This window comes from Phyllobates terribilis, unplaced genomic scaffold (assembly GCF_046119375.1).
Source record: "Phyllobates terribilis strain yellow unplaced genomic scaffold, ASM4611937v1 Scaffold_11__3_contigs__length_659146591, whole genome shotgun sequence".
Lineage (NCBI taxonomy): Eukaryota > Metazoa > Chordata > Amphibia > Anura > Dendrobatidae > Phyllobates > Phyllobates terribilis.
The window spans coordinates 647,864,446-647,879,911 of NW_027362771.1; the positions used below are offsets into that span (position 1 = coordinate 647,864,446).

At 42.5% G+C, this 15,466-nt stretch overlaps 1 protein-coding gene across 3 annotated transcripts in view; it reads left to right on the forward strand.

Annotated features, from left to right (window-relative positions):
- Positions 1–14,314, forward strand: part of LOC141167172 (chloride channel protein ClC-Kb-like) — a 103,121-nt gene extending 88,807 nt beyond the window's left edge. For 2 of the 3 annotated variants that reach the window (XM_073654580.1, XM_073654582.1), the window contains exons 12-22: positions 7,864–7,933; positions 8,620–8,730; positions 8,834–9,047; positions 9,140–9,273; positions 9,772–9,908; positions 10,099–10,138; positions 10,900–10,970; positions 11,350–11,412; positions 13,264–13,368; positions 13,514–13,600; positions 13,849–14,314. In XM_073654580.1, coding sequence (XP_073510681.1) covers positions 7,864–7,933; positions 8,620–8,730; positions 8,834–9,047; positions 9,140–9,273; positions 9,772–9,908; positions 10,099–10,138; positions 10,900–10,970; positions 11,350–11,412; positions 13,264–13,368; positions 13,514–13,600; positions 13,849–14,013 — 1,197 coding nt within the window. In that variant the 3' untranslated portion in view covers positions 14,014–14,314. The remainder of the gene's footprint in view (positions 1–7,863; positions 7,934–8,619; positions 8,731–8,833; positions 9,048–9,139; positions 9,274–9,771; positions 9,909–10,098; positions 10,139–10,899; positions 10,971–11,349; positions 11,413–13,263; positions 13,369–13,513; positions 13,601–13,848) is intronic. The other variant, XM_073654581.1, reaches the window with a different exon arrangement.
- Positions 14,315–15,466: the final 1,152 nt, after the last annotated feature.

A 15,466-nucleotide genomic window follows, 5' to 3' on the forward strand; every position in this document is an offset into this window, starting at 1 on the left:
GTGTGTGATACATGTGGATATTCTGTGTATATTCTGTGTGTGATACATGTGAATATTCTGTGTGTGATACATGTGGATATTCTCTGTATATTCTGTGTGTGATACATGTGTATATTCTGTGTGTGATACATGTGGATATTCTGTGTGTGATACATGTGGATATTCTGTGTGTGATACATGTGGATATTCTGTGTGTGATACATGTGGATATTCTGTGTATATTCTGTGTGTGATACATGTGGATATTCTGTGTGTGATACATGTGGATATTCTGTGTGTGATACATGTGGATATTCTGTGTGTGATACATGTGGATATTCTGTAGATATTCTGTGTGTGATACATGTGGATATTCTGTAGATATTCTGTGTGTGATACATGTGGATATTCTGTAGATATTCTGTGTGTGATACATGTGGATATTCTGTGTGTGATACATGTGGATATTCTGTGTATGATACATGTGGATATTCTGTATATATCCTGTGTGTGATACATGTGGATATTCTGTATATATTCTGTGTGTGATACATGTGGATATTCTGTAGATATTATGTGTGTGTGATACATGTGGATATTCTGTAGATATTATGTGTGTGTGATACATTTGGATATTCTGTAGATATTATTTGTGTGTGATACATGTGGATATTCTGTGTGTGATACATGTGGATATTCTGTGTGTGATACATGTGGATATTCTGTGTGTGATACATGTGGATATTCTGTGTGTGATACATGTGGATATTCTGTGTGTGATACATGTGGATATTCTGTGTGTGATACATGTGGATATTCTGTGTGTGATACATGTGGATATTCTGTGTGATACATGTGGATATTCTGTGTGTGATACATGTGGATATTCTGTAGATATTCTGTGTGTGATGCATGTAGATATTCTGTGTGTGATGCATGTGGATATTCTGTGTGTGATACATGTGGATATTCTGTAGATATTCTGTGTGTGATACATGTGGATATTCTGTGTGTGATACATGTGGATATTCTGTGTGTGATACATGTGGATATTCTGTGTGTGATACATGTGGATATTCTGTGTGTGATATTCTGTGGATATTCTGTGTGTGATACATGTGGATATTCTGTGTGTGATACATGTGGATATTCTGTGTGTGATACATGTGGATATTCTGTGTGTGATACATGTGGATATTCTGTGTGTGATACATGTGGATATTCTGTGTATATTCTGTGTGTGATACATGTGGATATTCTGTGTGTGATACATGTGGATATTCTGTGTATATTCTGTGTGTGATACATGTGGATATTCTGTGTGTGATACATGTGGATATTCTGTGTGTGATACATGTGGATATTCTGTGTGTGATACATGTGGATATTCTGTGTGTGATACATGTGGATATTCTGTATATATTCTGTGTGTGATACATGTGGATATTCTGTAGATATTATGTGTGTGTGATACATGTGGATATTCTGTGTGTGACACATTTGGATATTCTGTAGATATTATTTGTGTGTGATACATGTGGATATTCTGTGTGTGATACATGTGGATATTCTGTGTGTGATACATGTGGATATTCTGTGTGTGATACATGTGGATATTCTGTGTGTGATACATGTGGATATTCTGTGTGTGATACATGTGGATATTCGGTGTGATACATTTGGATATTCTGTAGATATTTGTGTGTGATACATGTGGATATTCTGTGTGTGATACATGTGCATATTCTGTAGATATTTGTGTGTGATACATGTGGATATTCTGTGTGTGATACATGTGGATATTCTGTAGATATTCTGTGTGTGATACATGTGGATATTCTGTGTGTGATACATGTGGATATTCTGTGTGTGATACATGTGGATATTCTGTGTGTGATACATGTGGATATTCTGTAGATATTCTGTGTGTGATGCATGTGGATATTCTGTAGATATTCTGTGTGTGATGCATGTGGATATTCTGTAGATATTCTGTGTGTGATACATGTGGATATTCTGTAGATATTATGTGTGTGTGATACATGTGGACATTCTGTGTGTGATACATGTGGACATTCTGTGTGTGATACATGTGGACATTCTGTGTGTGATACATGTGGACATTCTGTGCGTGATACATGTGGACATTCTGTGCGTGATACATGTGGACATTCTGTGCGTGATACATGTGGATATTCTGTGCGTGATACATGTGGATATTCTGTGTGTGATACATGTGGATATTCTGTGTGTGATGCATGTGGATATTCTGTAGATATCCTGTGTGTGATACATGTGGATATTCTGTGTATATTCTGTGTGTGATACATGTGGATATTCTGTGTGTGATACATGTGGATATTCTGTGTGTGATACATGTAGATATTCTGTGTGTGATACATGTGGATATTCTGTGTGTGATACATGTGGATATTCTGTGTGTGATACATGTGGATATTCTGTAGATATTCTGTGTGTGATACATGTGGATATTCTGTGTGTGATACATGTGGATATTCTGTGTGTGATACATGTGGATATTCTGTGTGTGATACATGTGGATATTCTGTGTGTGATACATGTGGATATTTTGTATATATTCTGTGTGTGATACAAGTGGATATTTTGTATATATTCTGTGTGTGTGATACATGTGGATATTTTGTATATATTCTGTGTGTGATACATGTGGATATTTTGTATATATTCTGTGTGTGATACATGTGGATATTTTGTATATATTCTGTGTGTGATACATGTGGATATTCTGTGTGTGATACATGTGGATATTTTGTGGATATTCTGTGTGTGATACATGTGGATATTTTGTATATATTCTGTGTGTGATACATGTGGATATTCTGTGTATATTCTGTGTGTGATACATGTGGATATTCTGTGTGTGATACATGTGGATATTCTGTGTGTAATACATGTGGATATTCTGTAGATATTCTGTGTGTGATGTATGTGGATATTCTGTAGATATTATGTGTGTGTGATACATGTGGATATTCTGTGTGTGATACATGTGGACATTCTGTGCGTGATACATGTGGACATTCTGTGCGTGATACATGTGGACATTCTGTGTGTGATACATGTGGACATTCTGTGTGTGATACATGTGGACATTCTGTGTATATTATGTGTGTGATGCATGTGGATATTCTGTAGATATTCTGTGTGTGATACATGTGGATATTCTGTAGATATCCTGTGTGTGATACATGTGGATATTCTGTAGATATTCTGTGTGTGATACATGTGGATATTCTGTAGATATCCTGTGTGTGATACATGTGGATATTCTGTGTATATTCTGTGTGTGATACATGTGGATATTCTGTGTGTGATACATGTGGATATTCTGTGTGTGATACATGTAGATATTCTGTGTGTGATACATGTGGATATTCTGTGTGTGATACATGTGGATATTCTGTGTGTGATACATGTGGATATTCTGTAGATATTCTGTGTGTGATACATGTGGATATTCTGTGTGTGATACATGTGGATATTCTGTGTGTGATACATGTGGATATTCTGTGTGTGATACATGTGGATATTCTGTGTGTGATACATGTGGATATTTTGTATATATTCTGTGTGTGATACATGTGGATATTTTGTATATATTCTGTGTGTGTGATACATGTGGATATTTTGTATATATTCTGTGTGTGATACATGTGGATATTTTGTATATATTCTGTGTGTGATACATGTGGATATTTTGTATATATTCTGTGTGTGATACATGTGGATATTCTGTGTGTGATACATGTGGATATTTTGTGGATATTCTGTGTGTGATACATGTGGATATTTTGTATATATTCTGTGTGTGATACATGTGGATATTCTGTGTATATTCTGTGTGTGATACATGTGGATATTCTGTGTGTGATACATGTGGATATTCTGTGTGTGATACATGTGGATATTCTGTAGATATTCTGTGTGTGATGTATGTGGATATTCTGTAGATATTATGTGTGTGTGATACATGTGGATATTCTGTGTGTGATACATGTGGATATTCTGTGTGTGATACATGTGGATATTCTGTAGATATTATGTGTGTGTGATACATGTGGATATTCTGTAGATATTATGTGTGTGTGATACATGTGGATATTCTGTGTGTGATACATGTGGATATTCTGTAGATATTATGTGTGTGTGATACATGTGGATATTCTGTGTGTGATACATGTGGATATTCTGTGGATATTCTGTGTGTGATACATGTGGATATTCTGTAGATATTCTGTGTGTGATACATGTGGATATTCTGTAGATATTCTGTGTGTGATACATGTGGATATTCTGTAGATATTCTGTGTGTGATACATGTGGACATTCTGTGTGTGATACATGTGGACATTCTGTGTGTGATACATGTGGACATTCTGTGTGTGATACATGTGGACATTCTGTGTGTGATACATGTGGACATTCTGTGTGTGATACATGTGGATATTCTGTGTGTGATACATGTGGATATTCTGTGTGTGATACATGTGGATATTCTGTAGATATTCTGTGTGTGATACATGTGGATATTCTGTAGATATTCTGTGTGTGTTGCATGTGGATATTCTGTAGATATTCTGTGTGATACATGTGGATATTCTGTAGATATTCTGTGTGTGATACATGTGGATATTCTGTGTGTGATACATGTGGATATTCTGTAGATATTCTGTGTGTAATACATGTGGATATTCTGTAGATATTCTGTGTGTGATACATGTGGATATTCTGTAGATATTCTGTGTGTGATACATGTGGATATTCTGTGTGTGATACATGTGGATATTCTGTGTGTGATACATGTGGATATTCTGTAGATATTCTGTGTGTGATACATGTGGATATTCTGTAGATATCCTGTGTGTGATACATGTGGATATTCTGTAGATATCCTGTGTGTGATACATGTGGATATTCTGTATATATCCTGTGTGTGATACATGTGGATATTCTGTGTGTGATACATGTGGATATTCTGTAGATATTCTGTGTGTGATACATGTGGATATTCTGTGGATATTCTGTGTGTGATACATGTGGATATTCTGTGTGTGATACATGTGGATATTCTGTGTGTGATACATGTGGATATTCTGTAGATATTATGCGTGTGTGATACATGTGGATATTCTGTAGATATTATGTGTGTGTGATACATGTGGATATTCTGTAGATATTATGTGTGTGATACATGTGGATATTCTGTGTGTGATACATGTGGATATTCTGTAGATATTATGTGTGTGTGATACATGTGGATATTCTGTGTGTGATACATGTGGATATTCTGTGTGTGATACATGTGGATATTCTGTGTGTGATACATGTGGGTATTCTGTAGATATTCTGTGTGTGATACATGTGGATATTCTGTAGATATCCTGTGTGTGATACATGTGGATATTCTGTATATATCCTGTGTGTGATACATGTGGATATTCTGTGTGTGATACATGTGGATATTCTGTGTGTGATACATGTGGATATTCTGTAGATATTCTGTGTGTGATACATGTGGATATTCTGTGGATATTCTGTGTGTGATACATGTGGATATTCTGTGTGTGATACATGTGGATATTCTGTAGATATTATGCGTGTGTGATACATGTGGATATTCTGTAGATATTATGTGTGTGTGATACATGTGGATATTCTGTAGATATTCTGTGTGTGATACATGTGGATATTCTGTAGATATTATGTGTGTGTGATACATGTGGATATTCTGTGTGTGATACATGTGGATATTCTGTGTGTGATACATGTGGATATTCTGTAGATATTCTGTGTGTAATACATGTGGATATTCTGTAGATATTCTGTGTGTGATACATGTGGATATTCTGTAGATATTCTGTGTGTGATACATGTGGATATTCTGTGTGTGATACATGTGGATATTCTGTGTGTGATACATGTGGATATTCTGTAGATATTCTGTGTGTGATACATGTGGATATTCTGTAGATATCCTGTGTGTGATACATGTGGATATTCTGTAGATATCCTGTGTGTGATACATGTGGATATTCTGTATATATCCTGTGTGTGATACATGTGGATATTCTGTGTGTGATACATGTGGATATTCTGTAGATATTCTGTGTGTGATACATGTGGATATTCTGTGGATATTCTGTGTGTGATACATGTGGATATTCTGTGTGTGATACATGTGGATATTCTGTGTGTGATACATGTGGATATTCTGTAGATATTATGCGTGTGTGATACATGTGGATATTCTGTAGATATTATGTGTGTGTGATACATGTGGATATTCTGTAGATATTATGTGTGTGATACATGTGGATATTCTGTGTGTGATACATGTGGATATTCTGTAGATATTATGTGTGTGTGATACATGTGGATATTCTGTGTGTGATACATGTGGATATTCTGTGTGTGATACATGTGGATATTCTGTGTGTGATACATGTGGGTATTCTGTAGATATTCTGTGTGTGATACATGTGGATATTCTGTAGATATCCTGTGTGTGATACATGTGGATATTCTGTATATATCCTGTGTGTGATACATGTGGATATTCTGTGTGTGATACATGTGGATATTCTGTGTGTGATACATGTGGATATTCTGTAGATATTCTGTGTGTGATACATGTGGATATTCTGTGGATATTCTGTGTGTGATACATGTGGATATTCTGTGTGTGATACATGTGGATATTCTGTAGATATTATGCGTGTGTGATACATGTGGATATTCTGTAGATATTATGTGTGTGTGATACATGTGGATATTCTGTAGATATTCTGTGTGTGATACATGTGGATATTCTGTAGATATTATGTGTGTGTGATACATGTGGATATTCTGTGTGTGATACATGTGGATATTCTGTGTGTGATACATGTGGATATTCTGTGTGTGATACATGTGGATATTCTGTAGATATTATGTGTGTGTGATACATGTGGATATTCTGTGTGTGATACATGTGGATATTCTGTGGATATTCTGTGTGTGATACATGTGGATATTCTGTAGATATTCTGTGTGTGATACATGTGGATATTCTGTGTGTGATACATGTGGATATTCTGTGTGTGATACATGTGGATATTCTGTGTGTGATACATGTGGATATTCTGTGTGTGATACATGTGGATATTCTGTGTGTGAGATACATGTGGATATTCTGTGTGTGATACATGTGGATATTCTGTATATATCCTGTGTGTGATACATGTGGATATTCTGTATATATCCTGTGTGTGATACATGTGGATATTCTGTGTATATCCTGTGTGTGATACATGTGGATATTCTGTAGATATCCTGTGTGTGATACATGTGGATATTCTGTAGATATTCTGTGTGTGATACATGTGGATATTCTGTAGATATTCTGTGTGTGATACATGTGGATATTCTGTGTATATCACATTCGCGTTATATGTGGATATTCTGTGTATATTACATTTGCGTTATGTGGATATTTTGTGTATATCACATTCGCGTTATATGTGGATATTCTGTGTATATTACATTTGCGTTATATGTGGATATTCTGTGTATATTACATTTGCGTTATGTGGATATTCTGTGTATATTACATTTGCGTTATATGTGGATATTCTGTGTATATTACATTTGCGTTATGTGGATATTCTGTGTATATTACATTTGCGTTATATGTGGATATTCTGTGTATATTACATTTGCGTTATGTGGATATTCTGTGTATATTACATTTGCGTTATATGTGGATATTCTGTGTATATTACACTTGCGTTATATGTGGATATTCTGTGTATATCACATTTGCGTTATATGTTGATTACAGCTTTTCTTATTGCGTCTCTTTAGTTTTTTATGCTCCTTTTTGCTAACACCATGATCATCCCAGCTGGATACTTCCTTCCCGTGTTTGTATACGGTGAGTAATGTTGTGGCCTCGCTGAGTATATATTGAGGGGGTTCATCTGGATTTTAACCTTTGCCCATCAGTATTACATCAGTGGGGGTCCAGGACCCCTGCTAATCATTGGCATGCCTATGGGGAACCATTGCCTTTGATTATCCCGGTCCAGCGACCGTCCTTTACAATGTGATAATCAACTCTCCCGGTATGTACAGTGCCAGTCGTAAGAGCATCTATTAGTCCCATGGATGGTGGGATACGTACACGATCTACTTACTCCGAAGAGGGTCCCAAGTGCATCATTCATGTTCAAGTCCACATGGTCCTATGCTGCAATGACCCTCCCTATTGATGGTGCACAGACAAGTCTTCGCCATCAGAAGGATAACTCATTGTCCACTTCACATCCTTCAGTAGATATACACCCCAGCATCATGGGTAGTCCATGAGCCCAATGGTGAGGAGATAGTGAATATACACACACACCCCTCCAGTGGTCAGCAGTCCCATGTAATCCACCTCTCACAGCTAATGATCCAGAGGTTTATGCAGATTATCGCCTGGAGCAATTCCTGATTACCTTCTCCATTTTCCTGGTGCCCTTTACCTTTCACATAGTCAATCACTAGGGGGTCTGTCTACATCGTACACTGAGCCAACCACCTAGTGCGGATTCGTCAGCTTCTTGTTTGTTCCTACAGGTGCTGGACTCGGTCGTCTGTATGGAGAAATAATTGCCAAAATCTTTCCCGATGGGTTTATCTCGGAGGGCATCCCTATTAAGATCACTCCTGCTGGATACGCGCTCGCAGGTGCCAGTATTGCTCTAGACTCGGTTGTCCCCTCTGATGGGGGCGTGATCGCTGATAACATGGTGGTCCGCATTTTCTTATCCGGTTCCTCTCGCTTTTGCAGGGGCCGCAGCATATTCTGGGGCCGTTACGCAAACCCTCTCTACAGCGCTCTTGGTATTTGAGTTGACGGGGCAGATGTCCCATATTCTCCCCGTCCTGATTGCTGTCCTTATAGCGAACGCCATCAGTCAAAGCTGCCAGAATTCATTCTTTGACATTATAGTCATAGTCAAGAAACTTCCGTACCTCCCAAAGCTGGTGTTTGGAAAGAACTGGTGAGATGGCAGGGAGATCAGACTCTGGACTGGATGGTGGGAGGATGGGGATCCAAGATGGGTCTCTTGATAACGATTTCTTTAAATCCCAGCGCCCACGATATATGTGCAGAGGATTTCATGGTGACCGACCTGCGGTATCTCGTGAAGGGCTTCAAATACAAAGACGTCCGGAACCTCCTGAAGTCTTCAGATCTTAGGCAGTTTCCCATTGTCGATGCTGAAGGTTCGTCTTCTTTTTATCTCGGGAATGTGCGGTCCTCCCTCCTGTTCTGTAATGGTGATTGGGATCGGTCGTGATAAATCCTGACATCCTTGTGTAGAACGAGAGGGGAGGACTAGCCTCTTCTGCCCGCTGCCTCTGTGATGGGGCCACCCATGACGTGTAGTAGTGAGGCCGGACACCAACACAGGATGCTACCGGTGGATCGCCGGAGAGGTGTCGTAGAGTCCAGGAAGATCCCTCAGAGATAGGCAGTGGTTCGTTGGGACTTGTGGTCATCTTCCCATCTCCTGGGGTAAAGGCTTTTGTAGGTCGTGGCAGTGATGTGACGTGAAGGCTATAAAGCTAAGCCTCCTAATGTGTAGTGGTGCCACATCTGCCCCGCTCTCTCTCGTATCTACTCATCTCTAGTCTGTGCCGATCACTGACTTGTTACCACCCTCTGACCTCGTCTCGGTGCCTTCCAGACTCGTTGTAACACGAGTCTTTTGCTTTCTTCAGATTCTAGGATCCTTCTTGGCTCTGTCAGTCGGAAGACTCTCAGCAAACTCCTGTCTGACCAGCTCAGCACTGAGCGGAGGATGCAGTATATGATGAACCAGCCCGGGAGTAACCTGGACCACAACGGGACTGTGACAGTAAGAGAGCAGCCTGGGACCCTGGGAATGGGGGTGATATAGGGGTCACAATCCATAGAGGACAGCAGAAAACATAAATGACCAAAGGAGAGGAGAGAAAGTCATAAGAAAAGAAAGTGAAGAGCTTGGCAATGTAGTAATCGAAGCAGGTGGCAGCTAACCGTCATGTCGTCACTTTTCTGTATTTCAGTCTCTGGGTGATTGCTCCAGACCAAAACTGCCCAGAACTGGTGAGTGCTGCCCGCGCGTCCTGTTTACTGATCTTTGCCCTGTTATCTCGTCATGCTTCAGAGCCATGTCTGCCGAAATCCCCCTCCTCACGATACTCCATAAATGTCATATAGCCGTGGTCCCATCTGTCTCCAGGCTGGGGTCTGTTGGATGCCGCCAGGAAGAGAGCGGTGGCGGACCATGGTTGAGCTGCTCGCTCTACTAGATTTCCAAAAATCGTTGGTTTGCGAACTCCCTGCACATGTGCAGCCATTTCTTCATTCCCAGCAGCATGTGTTGGGCGCCCATCATTTATGAGGGTCTCAACCATGGGCTACGTCTGTGCGACTTACAGTATCTAATGTGGGAAGCCCCTAGATGTCCCATAAGGACGTAGTCAAATCATATTGATTATGATGGGAGAATGGTTTCTCGGGACTCGGGTCCATCCCCCGGCGAATCTCCTCCCTCCCGCCTCTTCTGATTAGCCGGGCTGACGTGACGTCATACCGCAAATGATGACATCACACTGGCTAATCAGAGGAGGCGGGAATGCAGGGAGGTTGGAGATTCGCAGGCTCTTGTCCAGTGGCCACAGATTCCTGACCGACCTGAGTATCCATTCTCCCATCCTAGTATTGGCCTACAGGGTCACAGACCCCATAAGATACTGCGATAACCATGAGGCCATGACGGTACTGTGTGCACTGCCGCTGTCATCCATTCCACTGCTAAGATAACGCAATAGACACCAACCGTCATCTGTATTTCCTCATCTCAGCAGAGGAACCGGAGAACGGAGACACGGCCACCTACAGCACTCAGGAGACCGTCACCTACGAAAGTGAGGAGGTGAGCAAGCATCCCCCCGCCCCCGGCTGTGGCGTAGGAGGTCCTCTATTCTGACCCTCCTGACTCCCCCATACACATGCATGCTCGGCCTAGTATGGTCAGACTTCTCGGAGACGTAACGTGGCCAGTCCCACTGATCATCCAGACTGGCCAGCATTACTCACAGCGTGCATGGGGGTCTTCAGCCGCACATACACATTGGGCGTAATAATCAGCAGCTGCCGGACTCATCTCCATAAGGAGTGAAGAGCCGCGTGTCCTTATCAGGATGTCAGGAGTGATTGTGTATGAGATACCGGACGCGTATCTGCAGCTCAGGAAGACGATGGGCGCGATCACTGCGGGAAACCAGCGCTCACTCAGTAACTCTCATTCACAGACACCGAGGCCGGTGGGCCGCAAGAGGCGCTCAAGCAAATTCCGAAACCAGTACCTGAGAATGGTGGGTATAGTGGTCCTGACGTATCAGTCAAGATCATGGTGTATGTGATGAGTGGGAAACATGCGAGTATACTGTAGGATATGGAGGATATTACAGGCGGGGGATATTACAGGCGGGGGATAATACAGATGGAGGTGTGTTACAGGTGGGGGATAATGGTGTATATGATGAGTGGGAAACATTCAGTATATACTGTAGAATATGGAGATGTTTCACAGGTTGAGGACATTGCAGGTGGAGAATATTACAGGTGGAGCAGTATTACAGGTGGAGGATATCACAGGAGGACATTACAGGTGAAGGATATCACAGGAGGACATTACAGGTGGAGGATATCACAGGAGGACATTACAGGTGGAGGATATCACAGGAGGACATTACAGGTGGAGGATATCACAGGAGGACATTACAGGTGAAGGATATCACAGGAGGACATTACAGGTGAAGGATATCACAGGAGGACATTACAGGTGAAGGATATCACAGGAGGACATTACAGGTGGAGGACATCACAGGAGGACATTACAGGTGAAGGACATCACAGGAGGACATTACAGGTGGAGGATATCACAGGAGGACATTACAGGTGGAGGATATCACAGGTGGAGCTTACAGGTGAAGGATATCACAGGAGGACATTACAGGTGAAGGACATCACAGGAGGACATTACAGGTGAAGGACATCACAGGAGGACATTACAGGTGAAGGACATCACAGGAGGACATTACAGGTGAAGGACATCACAGGAGGACATTACAGGTGAAGGACATCACAGGAGGACATTACAGGTGAAGGACATCACAGGAGGACATCACAGGAGGACATTACAGGTGAAGGACATCACAGGAGGACATTACAGGTGGAGGATATCACAGGAGGACATTACAGGTGAAGGACATCACAGGAGGACATTACAGGTGAAGGACATCACAGGAGGACATTACAGGTGGAGGACATCACAGGAGGACATTACAGGTGGAGGATATCACAGGAGGACATTACAGGTGGAGGATATCACAGGTGGAGCTTACAGGTGGAGGATATCACAGGTGGAGCAGTATTACAGGTGAAGGATATCACAGGAGGACATTACAGGTGAAGGACATCACAGGAGGACATTACAGGTGAAGGACATCACAGGAGGACATTACAGGTGAAGGACATCACAGGAGGACATTACAGGTGAAGGACATCACAGGAGGACATCACAGGGGGACATTACAGGTGAAGGATATCACAGGAGGACATTACAGGTGGAGGATATCACAGGTGGAGCTTACAGGTGAAGGATATCACAGGTGGAGCAGTATTACAGGTGAAGGATATCACAGGAGGACATTACTGGTGAAGGACATCACAGGAGGACATTACAGGTGAAGGACATCACAGGAGGACATTACAGGTGGAGGACATCACAGGAGGACATTACAGGTGGAGGACATTACAGGTGAAGGATATCACAGGAGGACATTACAGGTGGAGGACATTACAGGTGAAGGATATCACAGGAGGACATTACAGGTGGAGGATATCACAGGTGGAGCTTACAAGTGAAGGATATCACAGGAGGACATTACAGGTGGAGGATATCACAGGAGGACATTACAGGTGAAGGATATCACAGGAGGACATTACAGGTGAAGGATATCACAGGAGGACATTACAGGTGGAGGATATCACAGGAGGACATTACAGGTGGAGGATATTATTGGTGTCATAGTGACCATTGACTATAGGTACAATGTGCCGACACCCTGATATTCCTGACCCGCAGATGTAGGATTGTCCTCTGATGTTGTCGGTGTTGCCCGCAGTGTATCTGGCTCTTAGCGGCACCTTGCATTTCACAGGTGGAGGAGTGGGAGTGCCGCCAGCTCAATGAGGTTGTGCCCATCGAGGACCTTATCATTGATCCCGCCCCGTACAGACTAATGGAGAAACAGACGCTCTACCAGGTGAGGTCACAGAGCAGGAGAAGTCTGCAGGAGAAGCTGTAGACCACCGGCCCCGAGAGCGTCGTCCCTCCTCACTCGGGTCACTCTCTTTCCTTATCGAGAGCGTCGTCCCTCCTCACTCTCTTTCCTTCTCGTGTCTCCTCAGTGCTACGACCTCTTCAATCTTCTGGGCCTGCGGCTGGGTTATGTCACCAATACTGGCCGGCTGGTCGGGGTGGTGTCTCTGAGTGAGGTAATGATGGTCCTGACAGCTGCCATGTGTGACAGTCTGACATGGCGCAGGTGCCCCGGTCCACAGACGGGCGGTGACCTCTGCATCATCTCCTTCTGTGATATGATGACCGGTCCACCTGGCCTGGGGGGGGCTTCATGGTTGATGCCGTGTGTTGTGGAGAAGCCTCGGTGTTGGGTCTTCTACATGACGATGTCTGACGCCGATCACCCACATACAGTAACTCCCACCTCTCTACATTCCCACAGCTGAAGGACGCCGTCCACGGCACCGTGAAGGGCACGTTCACGTCAAGGATAGCCCCCAAAGCCGAGGACAACGTCCAAGAGAGCTACACCCTGCAGCCGCTGATCCATCACCCCCCGGACTGTCAAGATTTAGAGGAACCGTCCACCAAAGCCTTAAGCACATGACCCTGACAGCGGAGACCGGACTCAGGAACGCTGCGGATCAGAACGGCGGCGGCGGAGGAGGAGCGGTCCAACACCAGCAACAAAACCGAGAACCTGCTGCTCCAACTCTCACCACAGACCCAGACAGGTCCGCATGGGACAAGTGACAGGCGCCTGCTATAAACAGTGACGGCCCCGAGGCTGCGGACACAGGACCGGCCCTCACAGCAATGGCCGCGCATCCAACAATTCATTCCCCACATCAAGAAGAAAAACATATTTAATTTTTTTTATAATAAAATCTGTTCAGTGAAAATGATAATAGAGGATGTAGCGTGAGACAGGTGCGAACGGAGTCCAATAAAACAGCTGCACCCCCCACCCCGGGGTATCCCCTCACCCCATCATCTGCACATGTAGAAACTAAGAACACCTAGTATGAAACTAGGGAGGATTATCCAATACTGCAGAATAGTGAGTGCAGCTCTGGAGTATAATACAGGATGTAACTCAGGATCAGTAATGTAATGTATGTACACAGTGACTGCACCAGCAGAATAGTGAGTGCAGCTCTGGAGTATAATACAGGAGGTAACTCAGGATCAGTAATGTAATGTATGTACACAGTGACTGCACCAGCAGAATAGTGAGTGCAGCTCTGGAGTATAATATAGGATGTAACTCAGGATCAGTAATGTAATGTATGTACACAGTGACTGCACCAGCAGAATAGTGAGCGCAGCTCTGGGGTATAATACAGGATATAACTCAGGATCAGTAATGTAATGTATGTACACAGTGACTGCACCAGCAGAATAGTGAGTGCAGCTCTGGAGTATAATACAGGAGGTAACTCAGGATCAGTAATGTAATGTATGTACACAGTGACTCCACCAGCAGAATAGTGAGCGCAGCTCTGGAGTATAATATAGGATGTAACTCAGGATCAGTAATGTAATGTATGTACACAGTGACTGCACCAGCAGAATAGTGAGTGCAGCTCTGGAGTATAATACAGGATGTAACTCAGGATCAGTAATGTAATGTATGTACACAGTGACTCCACCAGCAGAATAGTGAGCGCAGCTCTGGAGTATAATATAGGATGTAACTCAGGATCAGTAATGTAATGTATGTACACAGTAACTGCACCAGCAGAATAGTGAGTGCAGCTCTGGAGTATAATATAGGATGTAACTCAGGATCAGTAATGTAATGTATGTACACAGTGACTGCACCAGCAGAATAGTGAGTGCAGCTCTGGAGTATAATGCAGGATGTATCCCAGGATCAGTAATGTATGTACACAGTGACTCCACCAGCAGAATAGTGAGTGCAGCTCTGGAGGATAATACAGGATGTAACTCAGGATCAGTAATGTAATGTATGTACACAGTGACTCCACCAGCAGAATAGTGAGTGCAGCTCTGGAGGATAATACAGTATGTAACTCAGGATCAGTAATGTATGTACA